At 38.3% G+C, this 21,636-nt stretch overlaps 1 protein-coding gene across 5 annotated transcripts in view; it reads right to left on the reverse strand.

The window, feature by feature from the left end:
* The window catches only part of AUTS2 (activator of transcription and developmental regulator AUTS2), a 1,185,039-nt gene that overhangs the window by 810,546 nt on the left and 352,857 nt on the right, over positions 1–21,636 (reverse strand). Inside the window, exon 1 of one of the 5 annotated variants that reach the window (XM_043455593.1) lies at positions 19,400–19,462. The exons of the other annotated variants lie outside the window; for them this stretch is intronic. Coding sequence (XP_043311528.1) covers positions 19,400–19,447 — 48 coding nt within the window. The 5' untranslated portion in view covers positions 19,448–19,462. Of the gene's footprint in view, positions 1–19,399; positions 19,463–21,636 lie in introns of those variants that run through there. 5 annotated transcript variants of the gene reach the window in all.

Consider the following 21,636-nt stretch of genomic DNA (forward strand, 5'->3'; position numbering starts at 1 on the left):
GATGTGAAGAACTGACTCACTGGAAAAGACCCTAATGCTGGGAAAGACTGAAGGTGGGAGGAGAAGGGGACGACAGAGGATGAGATGGTTGGATGGCATCACCAACTCAATGGACATGACTCTGAGCAAGCTCTGGGAATTGGTGATGGACATGGAAGCCTGGCGTGCTGCAGTCCACGGGGTCGCAAAGAGTCAGACACGACTGAGTGACTGAACTGAACTGTCACAAAATCAATAATTAACATTTTGTCAGATATGCCCACCCTTTGCCTCCTTCCCTCCTTTCCCATCTCCCCTTCCCTTCTCTCCCACTCTACGCCATCTACATGCACACACACACACAGTGTTGTTGAACCACCTGAAAACAACTGCAAACTTTGATACTTTATCCCTTTATTTCAGCATGAATTGGAGATCCAGGACATTCTCCTCCATAACTAGTGTCATCAACATTCTTAAGAGTTTAATATTTACCCAGTACTATCATCTAATACAGTCCAATTTCTCAATTTCCCTAGTTGTCCCCAAATGACCTTTATAGCATTTTCCTCAACCAAGGATTTGCTCAAAGCTCACACTCTGCTTTCCTGATTGTCATGTCTCTTTAGCCTCCTTTAATCTAGAACAGCACTCCAAGTACCTGTTCATTGTATCTAGTTTAACACACTTACAGATCCAATGTTCTACGGCTGTCCTGTGAACTGAATTGCACTGTCAAATTACTCTTTTATAAACAGCTGTAAAATGTTTAATCCATCTGAAGGATATAATGGTGGGATGAGGAATGGCTTTGAAATTTTATAGACTTAAAATCCTCAAGTCTTTTCATCTCAGTATTGTCTCTGAGACCATAGGCACATAGTCCAAATGCCAGCTCTGCAAAACTTCTCTCCAGACATTATGTACCCAATCCTGACTGTCAATCCTGACTGTCAAAACCTACTGCCTTTACAACTCTAAGATATAAGTCATTATATCCAAAAGAATATTTTGTTTTTAAGACTGGAAAAGGGTTACCAGTATTTGAGTCGGAGGTAACCCAAAATTAATCAAATAATTAACACATTATCTTGTTGTGTCAGACTCTTTTGCAAGCCCACGGACTGTAGCCCGCTAAACTCCTCTTCCATGGGATTTCTCAGACAAGAATACTGGAGCGGGTTGCCATTTCCTTCTCCAGGTTATCTTCCCAACCCAAGGACTGAACCCGAGTCTCCCTCATTGGCAGGGGGATTCTTTACCACCTAGCCATCAGGGAAGCCCTAACACATTACTGACCAGGGGATTTTTGCAGAATCTAACACCTATGGCGTTAACATGTCTCTAGTTAATAATGTGTTAATTTGTTTCCCACGTTTAAATCAGAATCTCAAGCATGGCAGTGAACCAGAAAAATTACACTAAGAATCGAAAGGAATATGATTTAATCCACTAATAACTAAGTCCTCACAGCAAATATGGATAATTTTTCAGAACACATACAAAATAATAATATTAATATAAATGAGTTTTACTGTTCCTTTCAGAAAACTTAGTTCTTCAAGAAAGAAGCACAGTCCTAGTCAAGGAGGAAGGTCTGGAGACCCTTAGAAAAACTGGAAAGTTTGCAATGGCCTTTGGCCAAAATCAATAAAGTTCTGACCTGAAAACTGGCTTTATTGCCATGAACAGCCACAGTGGTGGGAAGGAAGAAGGCATTAGGATTATTTTTTCCAAATAAGCTTGACTCTGGATTTCCACACAGAATTGCAACTAACAATTCCAGGTTATGGAGAACATTATTTGCAGGAAGCAAATCTAATTTAATTTTTTCATTGCTAACGTAACACCTGTGATACAATAAGGGCTTGTTTGGTCCATTTACACATTCATCTAATAAATACTGATTTACTGCACTCACTGTATGCCAGGCAACATACTCTGTGCTGAGGATGTTAACAGTGAATAACATCCTAAAGGTCCTGCTATCACTGAATTGCAACTTTCAATAAGATATGAATAAAAAACCCTGAAGTAAATGTATTTTCAAAGAGAATCATTTCAGATGGTTGTAAGTAATATTAAGGAATTCAAAGGGAAAATCACATACTGAAAAAGAAGCAAAGGGGCAAACACAGATAGGTGATCAGAGAAGATGACACTGAAGAGTTAAGGTCTGAACTGAGATCTAAGGGGGAAGATAAAACCCACCACATGAGAACACGTGGCAGAGAAACCTGGGCCGTGTGAATAGGCTAAGGAACTACAGATGGCTGATGACGGACTCAAGGTCTAGAGGGACAGGGGGCATGAAAGCGGGTAGGGGTCACTCATGACTTCAGAAGTCATGACCAAGTGCTGAGATTTTATTCTGACTGAAATGAGGAGTCCTAGAGGATTCTGGACAGGAGAATGCTGAACTGTAACCAATGTTTCTAAAAGGTTTATCATAATGGCCAATATGTGCAGAATGAAAAAAACATCACCACAATGAAAATCAGTGAATCATATGCCTCAACCCCCCTTGTTTATGCCTTTAGTTATATTTCCAGGACTAATAAGAGGCAGAAGTACACAATCACAGCACTGTGTAGGCAGTGTTAGAAATGAAGTAAACAGCTACTAGATCTGGTTTTTCACCTCTATTCAAGGACACAGACAAGACTGAACAAGAGGGAAACAGCACACTGCACATGCTCCAAATGTATTTGGGGGAGTCACATCAGCAAAATAGTGCAGTAAGAGATACAAGCCTTGGTCACCCCTACACCTCCCCCCACCCAAATTACACAGCTATTCATGAACAAAAGTAGTCCTTAGAGAGCCCAAGAATCCAATTAGGAACACAGTGGAGCAAAAAAAAAAAAAACAAAGAGAAACTGCACAGAAAGGATAGCTGGGGAGATGCGCTTGGCTGAAACATCCAGAGACAGCTGGGAACAAAGAAGAAAAGCAAGAGCCATGAGTATCACGCACACTAAAGGTGCCACCATGGTCCCCAGTGGCCAGCTCTGCAAAAATCACTGGCAGCCTTTAATGCTGAAGACTTCAACAGCCTCCCCCACAGCAGTGGATCCCCAGAGAGGGAGGCAACGCTGTTCACCTCCCAGAAAGAGCTGCTGTTACACTTCCCCAGGCTCACGCGAAGCTGCCTCCATTACTACCACACGTGCCTCCAACTGTAGAGTTTCAGGGGCTTCGCAGGGAACCGCACTTCAAACCCAAGCTCCACAAGCAGGCCACGTGATCCACATCTCGGGCACCAGAGCCACGGCCGCTCTGTGCTAGCAGTTCCCCGGACCCCGGAGCTGCAGTGGTTCAGAAAATGCATGTGCTGAAGAGGCTGGCACCATGGCGTCTTCATTAGAAACTAGCACCAGGGCTGCCACAGAAGCCCCTGCAAGCTGAACCTGACACAGAGAGGGCTGGTCTGCCCTGACAACCCCCTGGAAGAAAGAGAGAGGAGAGGAGCGCCTCAGGACACTTCACCAGTGAACGCCCCAAAAGAATTCACTGATCCTGCAGGTACCCACAGCCTTGGCCAATGAAGACCGCTCCTGTCTTCCCCAATGCTTGCCTCAGCTGACAGAGCTTCAAAAGAACTGCACCACTGGGCTTTCGCCAGAGTCAGGACCGCCACACACCCCCACTCAGCAAGTGCCCAAACATCCTCTCACAGGTGAAGACACTTCCCAACCAAACCAACTGGTAAGAACTGGAAGAGGCAATTGCTCCATCAAATGTACAAACATCAACAACACACTTTTCCATGCTTCAAACACAAAACACACACAAAACAAAATCAAGAAAACATAACTAGCAAACAAACACCTTAATATCCCAGTAAGTGACACCCCTGAAATGGAGATCTGTGAATTGCAGAGAATTAAAAAATAATTATTTTAAGGAAGCTCAGTGATTTAAGGTAACACAGACAGACATCTAAATGAAATTGGGGGGGTGGGATTGGAAAAAATGAGAAGTTCAACAGAAATACAGAAATTTTTTAAAAAAAGAGCCAAAATGAACTTCTGGAGCTGAAGAATTCAATGAAGGAAATGAAAACCACAATAGAGAGCATCAAAAGCAGACCTGATCAACAGAAAAATCTGAACTCAAAGACAAGTCATTTCAAACTGCCCAGAGGAGAAAAAAGAATGAAAAAGAGTAAAGAAATCCTAAGAAAATCATGGGATACCCGCAAAATGAACACTGTTTTCATTATGGCAGTCCCCAAAGGAACAGATAGGGAAAGGGGTAGAAAGCTTATTTAAAGAAATTATGGCTGAAAACTTCCCAAATCTTTTGGGAGACACAGGTACCCAGGGGAAGAATAAATGCATAAAAACTCTGTATGCAATCAATGTTAAGTTGCCATCAGCTTTAAACAGACTGCTATGTGGGCTTCCCAAACGGTGCTAGAGGTAAAGAATCCTAATCCTACGCCTACTAATGCAGGTAGATGTAAGAGACGTGGGATCAATCCCTGGGTCAGGAAGATCTTTTGGAGGAGGGTATGGCAACCCACTCCAATATTCTTGCCTGGAGAATCCTATGGACAGAGGAGCCTGACAGGCTGCAGTTCACAGGGTTGCACAAAGTCGGACACAACTGAAGCGACCTAGCATGTATGCATGGTAACCCCAGAGCAAAAACCTAAAGGAAATACACAAAAGACAAGAAGAAAGGAATCAAAGCATAGCACTATAGAAAACTGTGGAATCACAAAGGAAAACAGTAAGAGAAGAAAGAAACAAAGGAACTACCAAACTGTCAGAAAACAGTTAATAAGATGGCAATAGCAAATCTTTACCTTATAATTACTTTAAAAGTAAACTGTTTAATTTACTGTTTAAACTGTTTAAATTTCCCAATCAAAAACACATAAGCAGATGAATAAATAAAAAACAAGGCAGGACTACATGCTGCCAGGAAGAAACTCACTTTGGTTTTAAGGACACACATAAGCTAAAAGTAAGGGTGTAAGAAAAGATATTCCATGCAAATGGGAACAAAAAGAAAGCAGCCAGCCATAGCTATACGGAACACCAGACAAAATACACTTTAAATGTAAAACTGTGACAAGATTAAGAAGGCTATTATATAATGATACAGGATACAATTCATCAGAAAGACATAACTATTGTAAATATATATGCACCCAACATGGGAGTAAATAAATATATTAAACAAATATTAACAGATCTGAAGGCAGTAAAAATACAGCAACATAATGGTGGGAGAGTTAAATGTCCTACTTTTAATAAGAGAAAATTCATCCTGAAAGTTAAGTATGGAAGTACTGGACTTTAGACCAAAGAAGCCTACCAGACATATATAAAATGTTCCAACAGCACAGAATACACATTCCATGAGCACATGAAACTTTCTCCAGAACAGATTTTATTATAGGGAACAACACTGGTCTTAACAAGATTATGAAGATTAAAATCGTATCATGTATCCTTGCTGACCATAATAGAAAATAGGGGAAAATTAACATTAGAAATCTGGAGAATTCACACACATGTGGAAATAAGCAACATACTACTAAACAAGCAATGGCTCAAGGAAGAAATATTTTCCAACCTTAAAAAAGGAGAAAATTCTATCATTTGCAACAAAGTGGATGAATGTGGAGGGCATTATGCTATGTGAAATAAGCCAAACAGAGAAAGACAAACATTGCATGCTTTTACTTACATGTGAAATTTTTTTAAAAATCAAACTTGAAGAAAAAGAAAGTACAATGGTGGCTGCCAAGGGCTGGGGGATGGAGGAAATGTTGGTCAAACGGTACAATCTTTGTTATATGATGAGGAAGCTTTGAGGATCTAATGTACAGCATAGTGACTGCAGTTTGCAGCACTACTGTACATATGAAATTTGCTAAGAGTGGATATTAAGCATATCAAGCTTCCCATCTCTCATACACACACACATAATTGTGTGAGGTGATATATGTGTTAACTTGATTGTGGTAACCATTTCACAATGTGAACATATATGAAATCATCACACATGTACTTATCAATGATACCTCAGTAAAGCTGAAAAAAATGTACTTGGGAACCTGCTCAATGGCTTCAGACATATGGCTGAATGAGGTATAGCTTAACTTTCAGTATGTCATTAGTTTTTCCTCTTAAGAAAAATGCCAGTAAAATCTTTTCCAAAACTTGGGGTCACTAACTAGTGTCCATAATCACCTCCAGGTTTTGGTGCAGTAATGATCTCACAACGCTGACATGTGACACAGGCAGCCCAGCCCCTCCCAACCACAGCTCCCAGATCATTCATCTGCCAAGGGCTGCAGACAACTGTAGGCTGAGCACAGAAGAACTGATGCTTTCAAATTATGGTGCTGGAGAAGACGCCTGACAGTCCCTTGGTTTGCAAGATCAAACCAGTCAATCCTGAAGAATATCAGTCCTGAATATTCATTCAGAGGACTGTTGTATAAGTTGAAGCTCCAATTCTCTGGCCACCTGATGTGAAAAACTGACTCACTGGAAAAGACTCTGATGCTGGTAAAGACTGAAGGCAAAAGAGGAAAGGGGGGCGGGGGCAGAGGATGACATGGTTAGACAGCACCACTGAGTCAATGGACATGAATTTGAGCAAACTCCAGGAGACAGAGAAGGAGAGGAGGCTGGTGTGCCACAGCCCGTGGGGTTGCAGAGAGTCGGACACGACCAAGTCATTGGACAATAACAACAACAAAAAACCAGAAAGAGTGTTAGAGCAGTGGGGTGGCTGGATTTTGAGACAGTGTTGTTCGGTCTGAAGAAGAATGGAAAGGAGTCGACTACCACTTAGGGCAATTTCAGAAAAACTGCCCCAGGAAGGGGAAAAGATTTCCACAGATCATCTGCAAGGTACCAGGGTAAAGGGTCTATCCTAATTTGTATAAAAAGATCAACAAAGTGAAACAAAAAATTTTTTAAATAACATAATGGAAAAGAAAAAAAAAAAAAACTCCATACATGTTCATGATCCTAAAAACTCCACTATCAGGAAATCTTTTGCTAGAGTGAAACATTGAAGAAGCTGTCAAAGTTTCCATAAACACTTTAGAACTTGAATTAATAAACATAAAGCTTTCCTTTTCGACAAACACCTCTTTGAAAAGAGAAAAATCTGATAAAATAACACAGTATGAATCAACATTAGGTCAAAATCCTCAGATTTTTAACCATATAATTGTTTCCAAAAGTTCCCACATGATAAAAAGCATCATAGTTCAAATCAGAGTCAACACATAAATCCCATAAAATGAAAGTACACTGCTTGATGCACCACAGTATTTTATAGTTAAATACATCCGTTCTTTGTTGTATTCCCAGAACCCTGGAGGAAGAAACACTGTCTTTGAATATACATTTCATATAGACAGAAACCTTTGGTTCATATATTTTCTTCAATAATTCCTTTAAAAAATGTATAGATGTATAACCTGTATGTTTAATTTTGTTACTTCCTCCCAAACTATAGATTTATTTCCATAACATATTGACTTTGCCAAACATTAATAGAGCTAATAAGCTATACTCATGTAAATGCTTTTATCTTCCTTAATAGAAGTGGCCATTTGACAGAAAATACAAAATCCTACAATAAGACTCATTAGCTCTTTGACCTACAAAGTGCAGATTTTTTTTTCATGCACATTCACACTATCTTTGCACACATGCAGTGCAGGGCACACTCCTTCAGATTCTAGAGGGCTAGAGCATGCTTCCTCTCACTGTAATGAAGTCACTCTCAGGAACTTAAACAATTTGAAAATGAGAATGTAAAGCTACATCCACCACATCGTTTTCTATGGATTGTTCCTTCTTGCCAAAAAAAATTGACACCATGTAAGTTCTCAACAAGGGAATACATTGGCAAGTTATAATGAAAGCCCAAAGGAACTGTGACAAATACTACACAGAAACATCAGAAAGAATGATATGTGGGTAAGTGCAAAAAGGACAACATAAAAGCATGTAGAAATAATTATAAAAGTAAATAAGAGCACACAGTGGAAAGGCACAAGCAAAAACTAAAACTTCTGCCAATGTTAGGATTATAATGGCTTTATCCTAACAAAAGGAAAGGAAAGTTAGTAATGAATGAAAGAAAAGGTTCAAGTCCTGTTACACCATTGGTTTCCAAGGACAGTCTACACTTCCGGCCACTAAGTAGGATTCCAGGCTTACTGCCCTTCTGCAGACGGCAGGGGTTGGGCTACATGGCTTTTCAGCTCCAGAACTCGAACAGTCTTTCTTTGTCACTAAACAGCAAACTCTTCCCTTGCTTCTTGTTGGATGACAGTCACTATGATAAAGTCCTCGAACATTATACCAAGAAAGAAATCTGAGTATGTCCCCAAATTTATACCCCTTTTAATTCTCTCTGAAGGCTTTCATCTCTGTCAAGGACAGGGCAAAACAGTCTTCCACTGGTTAAGTACATGGCCAGGCTGCTGGGTTATCACATGCCAAGACCCATGCTTTCTCTCTGACAGCTTGTTTGGTTCCCTGAGTGGTAAAAGAGGCTGAAGAGAAACAAACTCATTCATGTAATTTTTCTTCATTTTACCTGTGGGTGATGACTCCCACTGGTAAGCACTGCCTTGCTTCTGCCTTTTATTTTTCTCTCAGGCTCACACATAAATAACATGTACACTCCAGAGGCCCAAAGAAAATACTCCATGTTTTTATGGACGCCCTGGAGCAAAAGAGGGAAAAGAAAGGAAAAGAAAAGGAAAAAAAAAAAAAAAAAACACCCGAAAACATAGCACACAAAGCCTTCCTTGTTCTTATAATCTTTCTTAGACAAATTCTACGCTAGAGAAAGCCACAGCTGAGGATTTCACGGTGGTGTTAAACACTACTTAAGTCCCATGAGAGGGGAGCCATGCATTCCCTTTAGTATTCACTGTGCTAAGCTTACTCAGCTTTCCTGAAAGATAATCTAACAGAGCAGTCAGAAGGAAAAAGCACAGACCAAGGTTACTTGCTCTTAGCTGCTTATACACCATTTCTTTCCTGCCCAGGAAAGGAAGCAAATAAAAATGTTCTTGGGACCGGTTCTCATGAAGTCTGGTATTCTGCCCTGCACAGAGACAGGTCAGACATCCATAGACCAATTCAGTAAATTAAATTCAGGCAATATATTCCTAAAACTTTTTTCTATGCCACAGACAAGTATACTCCAGGAAGACTAGATTTCTTGTCCTCAAGGAACACCCAATCTCAGAACATAACAACACAAACAGATACAAACCAAATTAATGAGAGCAAATAGCTAAGCTAAAACAAAAACTCAGGATTAGTTTTATAAATGAAAGAAAAAGACGGTAAGTGCAAATACTACTACCATAAACAATGCAGAATAAACAACTCAGTATGTGCACACTTCAAATGGGAAGAACAGGAGGATGCGCATCGCGATGGGTCTGACTAATCTCACACAGCCCATCAGGGGCCCACTCATGCTCTAACGACTCCCAGTGTGTCTTGCTAGAAGGAGATGCCATTTACTAATGCTTGCATTTCACTCTTTATAAGTCTTCCACGATTTATACACAAATCTGAAGTATTTCAAGACATGTGACACTCAAAGACCAGACTGACTTCACAACTCTCAAGCACTGATGATGGGTAATAAAGACCATGATGAGTATCATTTAGATGGTTGTAATGGAATATAAAAACCACAGGCAATAAACAGTACTCACTCATGAGATAAAAGCGATTATATTGATTGTATCTATGTGCATTAAGTACCAACATCAGATGTTAATTAACCTGAAGTCCTGAATAAAAAATTATATATGAAATAAGGAAGAAAATCCACACTTACTTACAGAATAAAAATGAAATATATATTACCTGATTTTAGGTGAATATTAATTGACCTACTATCAGGCCAACCATATATCTTTTATAATAAATGCTCTTTTAACTGACTTCTATTCAACTGACCAGCCAAATCAATTGATGGGCCTCATTTCCTTTGCAAAACATATTGAATGATTCATAGCCAATGAATGCTGCTTCATAAGGCACCAGTACATTATACACTAAGAGTAAACGGTTTGTTTCTAAACCTATTTCCAATAGTTACAGTCAGTATTTAACTACATATCATGTGAAATGGTGAGGGTAAAAGGAAAGTGAGATATTACTTCCATAAAAGTTAAGCTGGGGACCTCCCTGGTTGCTCAGTGGTAAAGAATCCGCCTGGCAGTGCAGGAGACACAGGTTCAATCCCTGGTCCAGGAGGACCTCACAGGCTGCAGAGCAGCCAGGCCCGTGCCCCACAACTGTTGAGCCTGTGCTCTAGAGCCAGGGAACCACAACCACCGACGCCCCGCCCCGCAACTACTGAGACCCGTGTGCCTACAGCCTGTGCTCCACAACTAGAGAAGCCGTCGCGGTGAGAAGCCTGTGTACCACACAGCCAGTAGTCCCCACTCGCTGCAACTAGACAAAAGCTTGGGCAGCAATGAAGACCCAGCACAGCCAAAACTATATAAATATTAATAAATAACTAAATATTAAATTAATTAATGTTAAATTAAAAATTAAGCTGAACACAGAAAGGGGGGGAGGGGCGCCTTAAATTAAAAAAAAAAAAAACAACACTGATCTGGAATTAAATGTGAGACAATCCTAAAGGACTAGGAGGAGGAACCAAAAAGGATTTTGCACTCAAGATTACTCACATATGTCTAAGTTATTTCAACAGTTTTAGGAAACCCTCATAGACAATTGTGGTCAATGCATTATGGATGTGGTTTATTCAAGGAAGAAGAGTTGGAACGCAAATCAGTGGAACCATTCTCAAACAGCTCTCACTGAACATTTTAAACTCCTGAGGATCTTTTTAAAAACTCACTGCCAAGGCTGTACTTCACATCAGTTTAATCAGAATCTCTAGGGTTGATACCTGGACATCAGTGTCTTTTCCAAAGCTCCCCCAGTGGTTCCAATGTGCAGCCAAGGCAAACAAGGATCTGCATAGAAAGACTGGTCAGAGGAAGTATTGTCTTACCATAAAATAACGTGCTAAAGTATACGCTTTTTTTAATGGTTTCAAGCTTTAGCAGTTTCTGTTTTGTAACTGCACTATGGGACTGATGATCTCAGGAATATGTATTCTACCAAAGAACAAAATGTGTAACCTGATTTACTTTGGCCTAACAAGTAAAATGAATGGGATTTAAATACCCTTCCTCACAAAGGTCCACTGGTAAGATCCATCAGTTTCAGAGGTTGAAACATCACTTCCGTAATTTCAGGGAAGCTTTTCAGTCCTGTCTATGTAAAACTGATCTATCCTACACTTTCTATAATATTATGACATCCTGCAACTACTTTAAGTGTATATAATCACATTCTAGAAAAGCAGAGGAGTCAGTAAGTTTAAAAAATTGGGGGTGGGGGGGTGGTTACCTTGGGGAAGAAGGAGCTGGAGAGAAACTTAAGTTTCAATGTGTGTAGCAAAACCCTGCGATTTAGGAAGCCAAATTCATAAATTCACTTTTATTTATTCATGCAAAAAGCATACAGTAAACAAACGCTCTATACATATGGCTACTCTAAGTACTCTAAAATGATGCAAAAACAAAACAAAAATATCATCTGAAAAATACAGCCAATATGAGTCCATATCCTTTAATTCTTCTTATGATGCAACAGTAAAGCACAAAGTCTGTCAACAGGGAGCTGTCGGCGCCTGCTGAAGAGGAAGCTTACTTGCACTAGGTGCCACTCAAGGGCAAAACTGCCTAATGAAAGTCACATTTGATGAACCATCTACACTTCAATTCCAAGTGGCTCAGTTGCTAGCTATAGTCCTCCTCCTACTCATCAAATAATCTGGAATCAGGCTTTTGATTTACATTAGCTGCATTTTTTATTTCCAAAGCACACCAGAAATAACATAGTCTTCAAATTTAACATTTGAAATGGGTTCTACTTACCTCCTTGTACTTATTCAAAGAAAACAACTGTAATTGAAATCCTTCCACTGGAAAGGAAGCCCTTGGAACTTTTGAGCAGTTGCTCATCCTTCAGCATCTATGAATAGTCTTTCCATTAAATTCAGTCCACTCTAACGATGGAAAAAAATTTACAGTGTAACCTGGTGTAGACATCAAGTTCTTCTCATGTCAAACAACAGGCTTTCCTCTACCAAACAACAAACAAGGGCAGAGGAGACAGGTTCTGCCTGGTTCAAATTCTAAGGTCTACCAAGTGAGAATGCTCCATAGCCTATGAGTCTTCTCAAGTTTCCAAATGGTTTTGTGACACAAATTTATTGCTTCACTCTAACAAAAGTTTACTGAGATAAAAGTCTATAAAATATTAACAAGGTACAGTCATCATGATTACATAAATTTCCAAACATTCTGTGTGAATAAATTTCAAATTAATTCTGAAGTTAAAGACTGAGTTAGAGTCCATACTTTAAGCTTATTAGACAGATATTGTATAAGGTTATAATCAAGGCTGGTAGCATGGTCAAACAATACTTATCATAAGTTCAGAGTGGCTGTTAAGAGGAACACTTCTCACTAAAGAAAAAAAAAAATCTCATTCTCTCCTGCTAGTTCAACACCTCAATTGTAACTGAATATCTCAAGAAGAAAATCAACTGTTTCCTATGTTATGCTCTTTCTGGCTAAAGTACTTAACTATTTTTCACTGAGGCCAATATTAATAATTCTAATCTTGTTACCAAAATGCACTGTCGAAACTTCCTGGCAAAAGAAAAATATTGTAAAGACAATGTTTTTATGCATCTACATCTTGATAGAACAGCAGTTTCAGGTTTGGAAGATCAGAAACAACAATGTGAATATACTCAACACTACTGAGTTGTCCACTTACACAACGGTGAAGATGGTAAATTTTACATAATGTGCTTTCTACCATCATAATATATTTTTCTAATTAAAAAACCCCAAAAACTTTGATGAATGAGCTCAATATCAGGTAGAGGTAAGACAGGAAAGAATTAGAGAATCTCAAGATTAAAAAATCGAAATTACTAAGTCTAAACAAAAGAGAAAATATAGACTAAGAGGGAGAAAAGAACACAAAACAAAACACAGAGTATCAGGGACCTGTGAGATTGAAACAAAAGTTCTAAGAATTCAGTTCACAGCATCGGAGGATGGAAGGAGACAGGGCTAAAAAAATAAAAAGAACATGGTAAAACACGCACAATTTGGCAAAAGACACAAAACTACAGATTCAAGTAGCAGAATAAGACCAAAGCTATACCACACCAAGACCCATCACAGTAAAAGGTTTGAAAATTAAAGACACAGAAAAATTTTGGAAATAGCCAGAGTGAAACAACACATGACTTACAGGGGAAAGAAGGACAGTGAATTTCTCATAAGAAACTCTATAGGCCAGAAAAAAGATTCAAGATACATTTGATGGCTGAAAAGAATGTCAAGCCAGAATTGGATAGCAAGTAAAAATATTCCTGAGGAAGAACTGAGTACTAAAGACATTCTCAGATTAAAGAAAACTAAGAAAATGTGTTGCTATACCTATCTTTAGTTATAAAGAAAGTGCTCTTCTTTAAAAACAAAAAAAAAAGGAAATGATAAAATAATTTCAAACCACCAGAAAGGGGAAAAAGAATAACAGAAAGAGCAAAATAAATATACTTTTTCCTCTTGAATTTCCCAAATCATGACTGATGGTTAAAGCAAATATTACAACTGTCTTGAGATGGTTCTAAATGCATGTAGAGGAACTATTTAAGATAATTATAATATAAATGGGGGAGTATATTTTCAACAGTTTCAACAGAACTGTATATTTTGACAGTTCACTTGAGCTGATAAAAACCTGACCACAGTGGACTGTGATGTAATGTATACATATTGAAATATCTAGAACAACCACTAAAATGCTGTACAAAGATATATACTTAAAAACACTATAGATAAATCAAAATGAAATCTGAGAAAATTCCAGGATGTAATTTACAGAAAAGGAAGGGAAAAAAATAATCAAAAACCATAAAAACATTAAACAAAAAATTGGCACACTTATGCCTTATACATTAATAATTACAAGGAAATGAAACTTGAAGTATCCCAATTAAATGACAGATTAGTAGAGTGCATTAAAAAACATGATCCAACTATATGCTATCTAAAGAGTTTCTTTAAATATCAAACTTAAGTATATACAACGTAGAAAGTAAAAATATGAAAGGATCCGTCATAAAAACATTTGCCAAAAAGGAAACAACAGTGATATATTAATATCAGATAAAACAGACGTTGAAGCATGCAGAATTGCCAGGGACAGAGACGGAAGTTACACGATGATAAAAGGGGCCCTATACTGACAAAACATAATAATCCTAAGTAGACCTGAAAATATATGAAGCAAAAACTGACAGAACTGAAAGGAAGAAGTCGAATCACAATTATACTCAAAGCCATCAACCACCCCTTTCTCAACAACTGAGAGAACTAAACAGAAAATCAAACACAGAGATGAACTCAACTTTAATCACAAGATCTACTTGACATGGCAGAACATTCTACTCAAAACAGAATACACATTCTTTTCAGGTGCCCAAGTAAACCCCACTGAAATAGAGCCATATGATGGGCCAGTAGACAAATCTCAGCAAATGTACACAAATTCAGATCCTACAACGTATGTTCTCAGATCACAATGGACTCAAACTAGGAAATGATAACAAAGGCAACAGAAAAATGTTCAGACATTTGGAAACGAAACCACACACCACTAAACAATTCATGTATCAAATAAGAAGTCTCGGGGTGGGGGGGGGGAGATAAATTAAACTGAATTAAAATGAAAATAATACAACATATCAAAAAGCAAAAAAAAAAAAAATCTTAGATTTAACACAAAAAGGAAGCCATACAAAGAGAAAAAAATCCATAAATTGGACTGTACCAAAATTAAAATTTTTTTGTTCTGTAGAAGACTTTAAGAATTAGAAAAAAAGATTTTAAACCTCACATCCAATAATGGATTAGCATCTAGAATACGTTAAGAACTTTTAAAAACTCAGCAGTAAAACTCAGAAATCTAGTTAAAAAACAGGCAAAAGATATTTAATGAGGAAGATATATTTAACAAAAGAAGATACTAAGATGACAAAGTACACGAAAGGACATTTGACATGATTAGTTATTAGGAAAATGAAAATTAAAACCACAGTGAGAGATCATTACACACCAATAGGATGGCTAAAATAAAAGCCAGTAAACCACCAGATGCTGGTGAAGACGCAGAGAAAACAGGTAACTCACACTACAGCACTGAAGAGAATATACAAAGAGAAACAGTGAGAGACAGCTCTGGCAGCCTCTGAAAAATTAAACATACTATTCAAGAACTGCACTTCTTAGCATTTATCCTACAGAAAACTGATGTCTACACACCAAACATACACAGAAGTTATGTGAACAAACGTTCACAGCAGTTCTATTTGTATTAGAAAAAAACCTGGGAGCAGCACAGACATCCCTCAAGAGGAAAATGATTCAATGAGCTGTGGTGTGTCCATACCTTGGAGTGCTACTACTCAGAAGGAACAACACAGAACAACTTGAAAGAATACCCAGAGAATCACATGGAGTGAAAAAAGATAATCACCCAAATGTTACATAGTATATGATTCCATTTATATAATATTCATGAAATATCAAAACTTAAAAATAGGAGAAAAAGTTATTGGTTACCAGGAGTTAATGACTGGGGGTATGGAGGCAGGGCAAGTGATGTGCCTATGAAAGACCAAGAGGAACAATCCTCTTGGTGATGGAATTGTTCAATACCTTGACTATATTAACATCAATATCTGGTTGTGACATTGTACAATAGTTTCATAAATTGTTACCGTTGGGGAAACTAGGCAAAAGGCACATGGTCTCACTCTGTATTAGTTTTTACAACTGCATATGAATCTACTATTATCTCAAAAAGCTTAATTTTTAAAAACTATATCAGGTGATACTTCTCCCAATTGAATAGATGAAAAAATACTTTTATCAAGTTTCTATATGTTACCCAAGATCACATACTACTAGTAAATGGTAGATGCAGAAATCAAACTCATGTTTCCTAGACTCCACAGAAAAGTCACAGCTTTACTCAATACATTTAGGGAAAAAATGAGCACCTGTTATGTGTTGGAATTAACAGATACCAAAAAAAAATGACAACATAGTTCAGTACTCTAGGGTCTTATGGTATAGAGGGCATAGACTCTGGAGTAAATAATTACAATAAAATACATTATGTATATACAGGCCAATGCTAGCATTGCTGAGGGACATCAAGTGAGGATTCTTCAATGGGAGAGGATAGTCATTAACAAGAAGGGGATTAAGGGACACAGACCGACCTTTTAACAAGGTCACTCTAAACATGTCTTAGAGCACTAGGAGGCATCATGAACATCTTGGAAATAAACTAGGAGGTTCCTCTAGTAAGCCAGCTGGGAGATGGTAAAAACAGATCTAAGATGGGCCCTTGAACATAGATGACCAGCAAGATATGGTAGTAAACAGAAGAAGATAACGTTTGGTTGTGGAAGAGAAAATTAACTGCATTTTAGCATTTTAGAGATGCTTCATCTGAGGTTTCTGCTGAACTTCAAGGTAGATGTCTAACTGGTCAATAAAATATATGCCTCTGAAGAAAGAGATTAGACTAGTAAAATAGATTTTGGAATAATCAGTTATTAAAACATAGTAAAATACATGAAAATAGGAAATATACCAAGAGACTGTATAAAAGGAGAAGGAGGCAAGGAGTAGGATGGACTTAATTCAAGTAAGCAATATTTTAGAAGGAATGATACCTCGGTATTGACCAAATTTAAGAAAGAGATTACTCAAAAATAATTTAGACAAAGAGAGTTAGTAGCATCGATGTATATATACCTCCCTATGAATAACAGACAGCTGGTGAGAAGCTGCTACATAACACAGGGCACCAAGCCTGGTGCTCTGTGATGACCGAGAAGGGCAGGCTAGGAGAAGGGACAGAGGTGATGTATGTATAATTAGGACTGATTTTCATTGTTGGACAGCAGAAACCAACACAACTCTGAAAAGCAATTTTTTTCCAATTAAAAAAAAATAATTTAAATGGAAAAACAGAAGTGGGCATGTGCATGCAGTGGTAGCTAAAAAGATGTTTGTGTTACTATACACGTATTTTTAATTTTGGAAAGCGGTCAGAATCTTGATTATCATAAAGAAATGTTTTTCCGTGCCAGTGTTTTCGGTCATGTATGCTTGACTTTCTTAGTTTTTCTTGCCCACTACTTAAGACTGATTCAATCATTTTCCCTAAACATAAAACAAGGAAATGGCTGGCCATCAAAAATATTCTATAATGTATTTTTATCTATCCAATAATTAAAAGTTTATATCAATCATTTGGTCAGTATTTGAAAATGAACTTTTTCTTTTTTGCCTTTCTAAAATACTGGAGGATATTCAAAATTAATAACCCTTTAAAAGAATGGCTTTCAGGAAGAATACAAAAAAGAATAGTTTTAATTTGGTTTTAAGCATCTCTGTCCCTGGGTTTACACTGAAGTCTTTCATCTCTCCAAATGAAATTAAACTCATTTTGAATTCTGGAAAAAAAAAAAAAAAAGTGAGTCTAGAAAATAAATCATTGTGAAGGAACAAAAGAACAGAAGTTCTGTTGAGAATCACTGAAATCTAGAGCATCAATAAGCAGGCTGAAAACAAGACTGAGATTTTTCTGTTTCTCTTATTCCCCCTATTCTAATATAAACAGGATATCCTCCAATTAGCTATGGAGTCTTAGATTATTTAGTTTTACATTACACGCATGCCTTGGTATATGAATACACTCCCTCCTTGTTTTGTTGCTATACGAATAGTAAGGTAGTTATTCAAATAAAGCAATTAATTTAATGTCCTCCTTTTCTTTTTTTATGAAGATCATTTCTTGAAATATCTTTCGGCTTTTAACATTAGTTTACTTTCATTCCTTACCTCTGAGCTTCAGGTTTCTATGGCAGGACATTTAAGGTCAAAGGAAAAGGTTATGGAGGTATAGTACACTTTTAATTAATCAAAATTCATAACAACAAACAATAGGTAATGGGCTGCTCAAACCAAAGTAATCTAGTGAGGAAAAAACTAACCCCCAAACCACAATGACAACCTGTCCTGATCCTATGCACAAAGATAATGTTTCAGTCATAACAGCTTTAATAGTTAACAATGCAAATATGTCTAAAATGGGGAATGAATTTCTTAAATAAAAATTCTGTATTTTGACTATGGGTAAAGAACAAGTAATTTAATTGTCACAAAAACACAGCAGAAACAAACCTACAACAGAAAATAACAATGTGGAGAAACGTAGCCTAAAGTGTACTAATGTCAATTAAACCAGAAAAATGGAAGAATTTTTCAATATGCTTATAAATATGCAATCATAAAGATCATGACAAAAACCATCATAATTTTCCATCTTGCCATATCATGATTCCATTCTCTAGGATCTCAGCTTAATTCTACAGTCAGTGTTTTCAACAAACAAAGCAAAGAAAGAAGGATTACAAAAGGGAGGCATTTCAGGATGCCCCTGGAAACCTCATTACTAACCCAATAAATTTCCAACATAAGTGATATATACAGATGCAGAACCAAAACGATGGCCAACAGCTTCAGGTAAGTTTAGATGTGTTAGGAAGTACATACTTCTTTCCTCAAAGCCTAGTCATGATGTATTGAAACACTGTACTGTAACAGTGAAATTTCAGATGCAGCCAAAGTTCACTGCCTCCCTAAAATATAACCCCCCAAAATACAGTAAAAAGATAATCTCATCAACAGGCAAAATGATGGGGATACTTTCTGTACCCAAATAACATTTGAACAACGAAGAGCAAAGCTCTTCTACATGTGAATGAGCAAAGTCAGTTAACTGAAAGAAAAAATACAAATAAAAACTTCTGACTAAGCAAACTACAGGTAACAGGAAGGGACTGTCAACTTCTTTCAGAAGCAAAATGCATCAAGTTTCATAGCAAATATTCCTCTTGAAAATTCTCTATTCAATCTAAAGAAGTACAGACTGTCTTTCATGTTACTACAGTTTCATCATTTTTCTTCTTTAAACACTAAATAATGCCTCTGGAAAGGAAGGTGAAGACTCCTTCCTCTTGGTCAGTGGCAATGTCAGACAGCAAGTATAGAACCTGCATTTCCTCCAGGAATCATTAAAGCAGAGGACATGCATTCACAAATAAAGCTTCTGGGTTCATCTGCTTCCCTGAATAACCGGAGGAGCTCAACAACAGGAGAAGCCTGGAGGGAGGTGGCAGGTTTCCCTTGGGAAGAGAAAACATATTGACTTACCTTCTCTGCATACTTGAACTTAACATAGAACCAGCTTGACTTGATCATTGTCTCACCTCCTGCTCTCAGAGGAAAAGGAGATGGGAAAAAAATAAAAAGAAAAAGAGGAAAAGAAAAAACAAAAACAGTAGAGTGCTGAAGAAAAAGCCGCTTTTCAGCAAAGGCTTCTTCCAGATGCTGAATTTTTCAAAGGATGACATGTATTCAAAGGAGGGGCCAAAAGGAAAGACACAGGAAAATGCACTATTAATCTGGCCTCCGTCCCCCTAATGTTCCTATACACCTTCCCTTGGTGCCTACAGCGCTGCGAGACCTCGCTCCAGACTGCACTCCAGGACTGCCTTGCTGAGCTGTCTGCCTCTCCCTGCTCTCTCTCTCCCTCTGGGTTGCTCTCTTGGCTGGCTGACAGGAGAACTCCTCAAATGGGCTTCAGCCGCCTTCATCACAAATGGCACATGTCAGTAAAGGCAGGAGGCAGGTCCTGGCCCCAGTCTCCTCCCAGAAGAGCAACTCCTCCTCCTACCCCTACCCCCAGGGATGAATAATGAATTCCAGAACTTCCCCTCAGGACACAGATTAACACCTGGCCAAACATTATTCTGACAAGAGCCAGAGTTTAGAGAAAGGACCCTGCCACAGCTTTAACCTCAAGATCTCCTTAACAAATCAGGTGGTGACCCTTCTCCATGCCTACAGAAGATTACAACACTAAAAACAGCCCAGTCTCTTTTAGCAAAAAGTGAGTTAAGAACCTGTTTTAAATTCTCCAGCTGAAACAACATCTCTCAATCCTGTGTAGTCAGAGAAAGAGAAACTGGAACAGTCTTCTCTTGCCATCCCCTCTTCCTTCTATTATACCAGCTGCCAAAACAGCTCCTGGTATTCAGCCTTAAGAACTAACAGCTTGGTAAAATGATTGGCACTTATACATACATTCCTTTCCCCCACAGAAATAAATGTAAAGACAGTGTTTTTTATTTTTGTTTCACTACTATTAACTAGTTAAACTTTTCAAGATTTCAAGAAAAGCTGTGAAACAGAATGATGGCGCTCACTTTACAAGATGCCAGAGATGGGATGGAGAAAGAGAAGTGAAACGCAGGCACACGGCTTTAGCATATGTGAAGGGGAGACACCTGTGCACGGTCGAGTGAGGCAATCAGGCACGTGGAAAACAGTGATTCTCAAAATATTTAATAATATGGTGTGGCTCTCATCCCTATTCTCCATACCCCTACTGGGATCTCTACCCCAAGTGATAACAACTGATAATATTTATTAAATACAAAATAATTAAGATTAATCTGGATGCTAAAATAAACTCGACAGGACTCTCTAAACTACAAAAGGCCATCTGCACTTCATCCCTACAGACCCTTCTTTTGAGGAATGTCTAGATTTTCCACAGTCAAGGTTTTTGAGGGTATAATGTTGGCTGAGACCTAAGTATCATTTACTACATATCTTCTGAGCACCAAAGAAATGATGCTTTCGAACTGTGGTGCTGGAGAAGACTCCTGAGAGTTCCTTGGACTGCAAGATGAGGAAGGCAGTCAGTCCTAAAGAAGATCAACGCTGAATATTCATTGAAAGGACTGATGCTGAAGCTCCAATACTTTTGGCTGCCTGATGCGAACAGCCACCTCACTAGAGAAGACTCTGATGCTGGGAAAGACTGAGGGCAGGAGGAGAAGGGGGCGACAGAGGATGAGATGGTTGGATGGCATCATCAACTCAATGGGCGTGAGTCTGAGCAAACTCTGGGAGATAGTGAAGCACAGGGAGGCCTGACGGGGTCATGGAGTCAGACGCAACTTAGCGACTGAAAAACAACATATCTTTATGGAAAGGGGATATGCTTCCATTTTTTAACCTGGCTACTACACACCACTGGGCTAAGCAGTAGCTTCATTTTAGCTTTCACAGTAACAGGAGTGATTACCACTGGAGAAGGGAATGACTACCTACTCCACTATTCCTGCTTGGAAAATACTATGGACAGAGGAGACTGGCGGCATATAGTCCATGGGGTCACAAAGAGTCAGACAAAATGTGCGATTAACACTTTCACACCACTGAGAAGCCCTCCCGAAACACTCTATACCTACATCACAATAATTATAAATCTTCCCATATTTTTGAAGAAGATTTTTCTACTATACACATTCTAACATTCTAATACTATTCCAGCAGAGCAGCTGCCTAAGTCCAGAATAAAACTTGATGTCAAAATTGAC

This window comes from Cervus canadensis, chromosome 32, assembly GCF_019320065.1.
Source record: "Cervus canadensis isolate Bull #8, Minnesota chromosome 32, ASM1932006v1, whole genome shotgun sequence".
Lineage (NCBI taxonomy): Eukaryota > Metazoa > Chordata > Mammalia > Artiodactyla > Cervidae > Cervus > Cervus canadensis.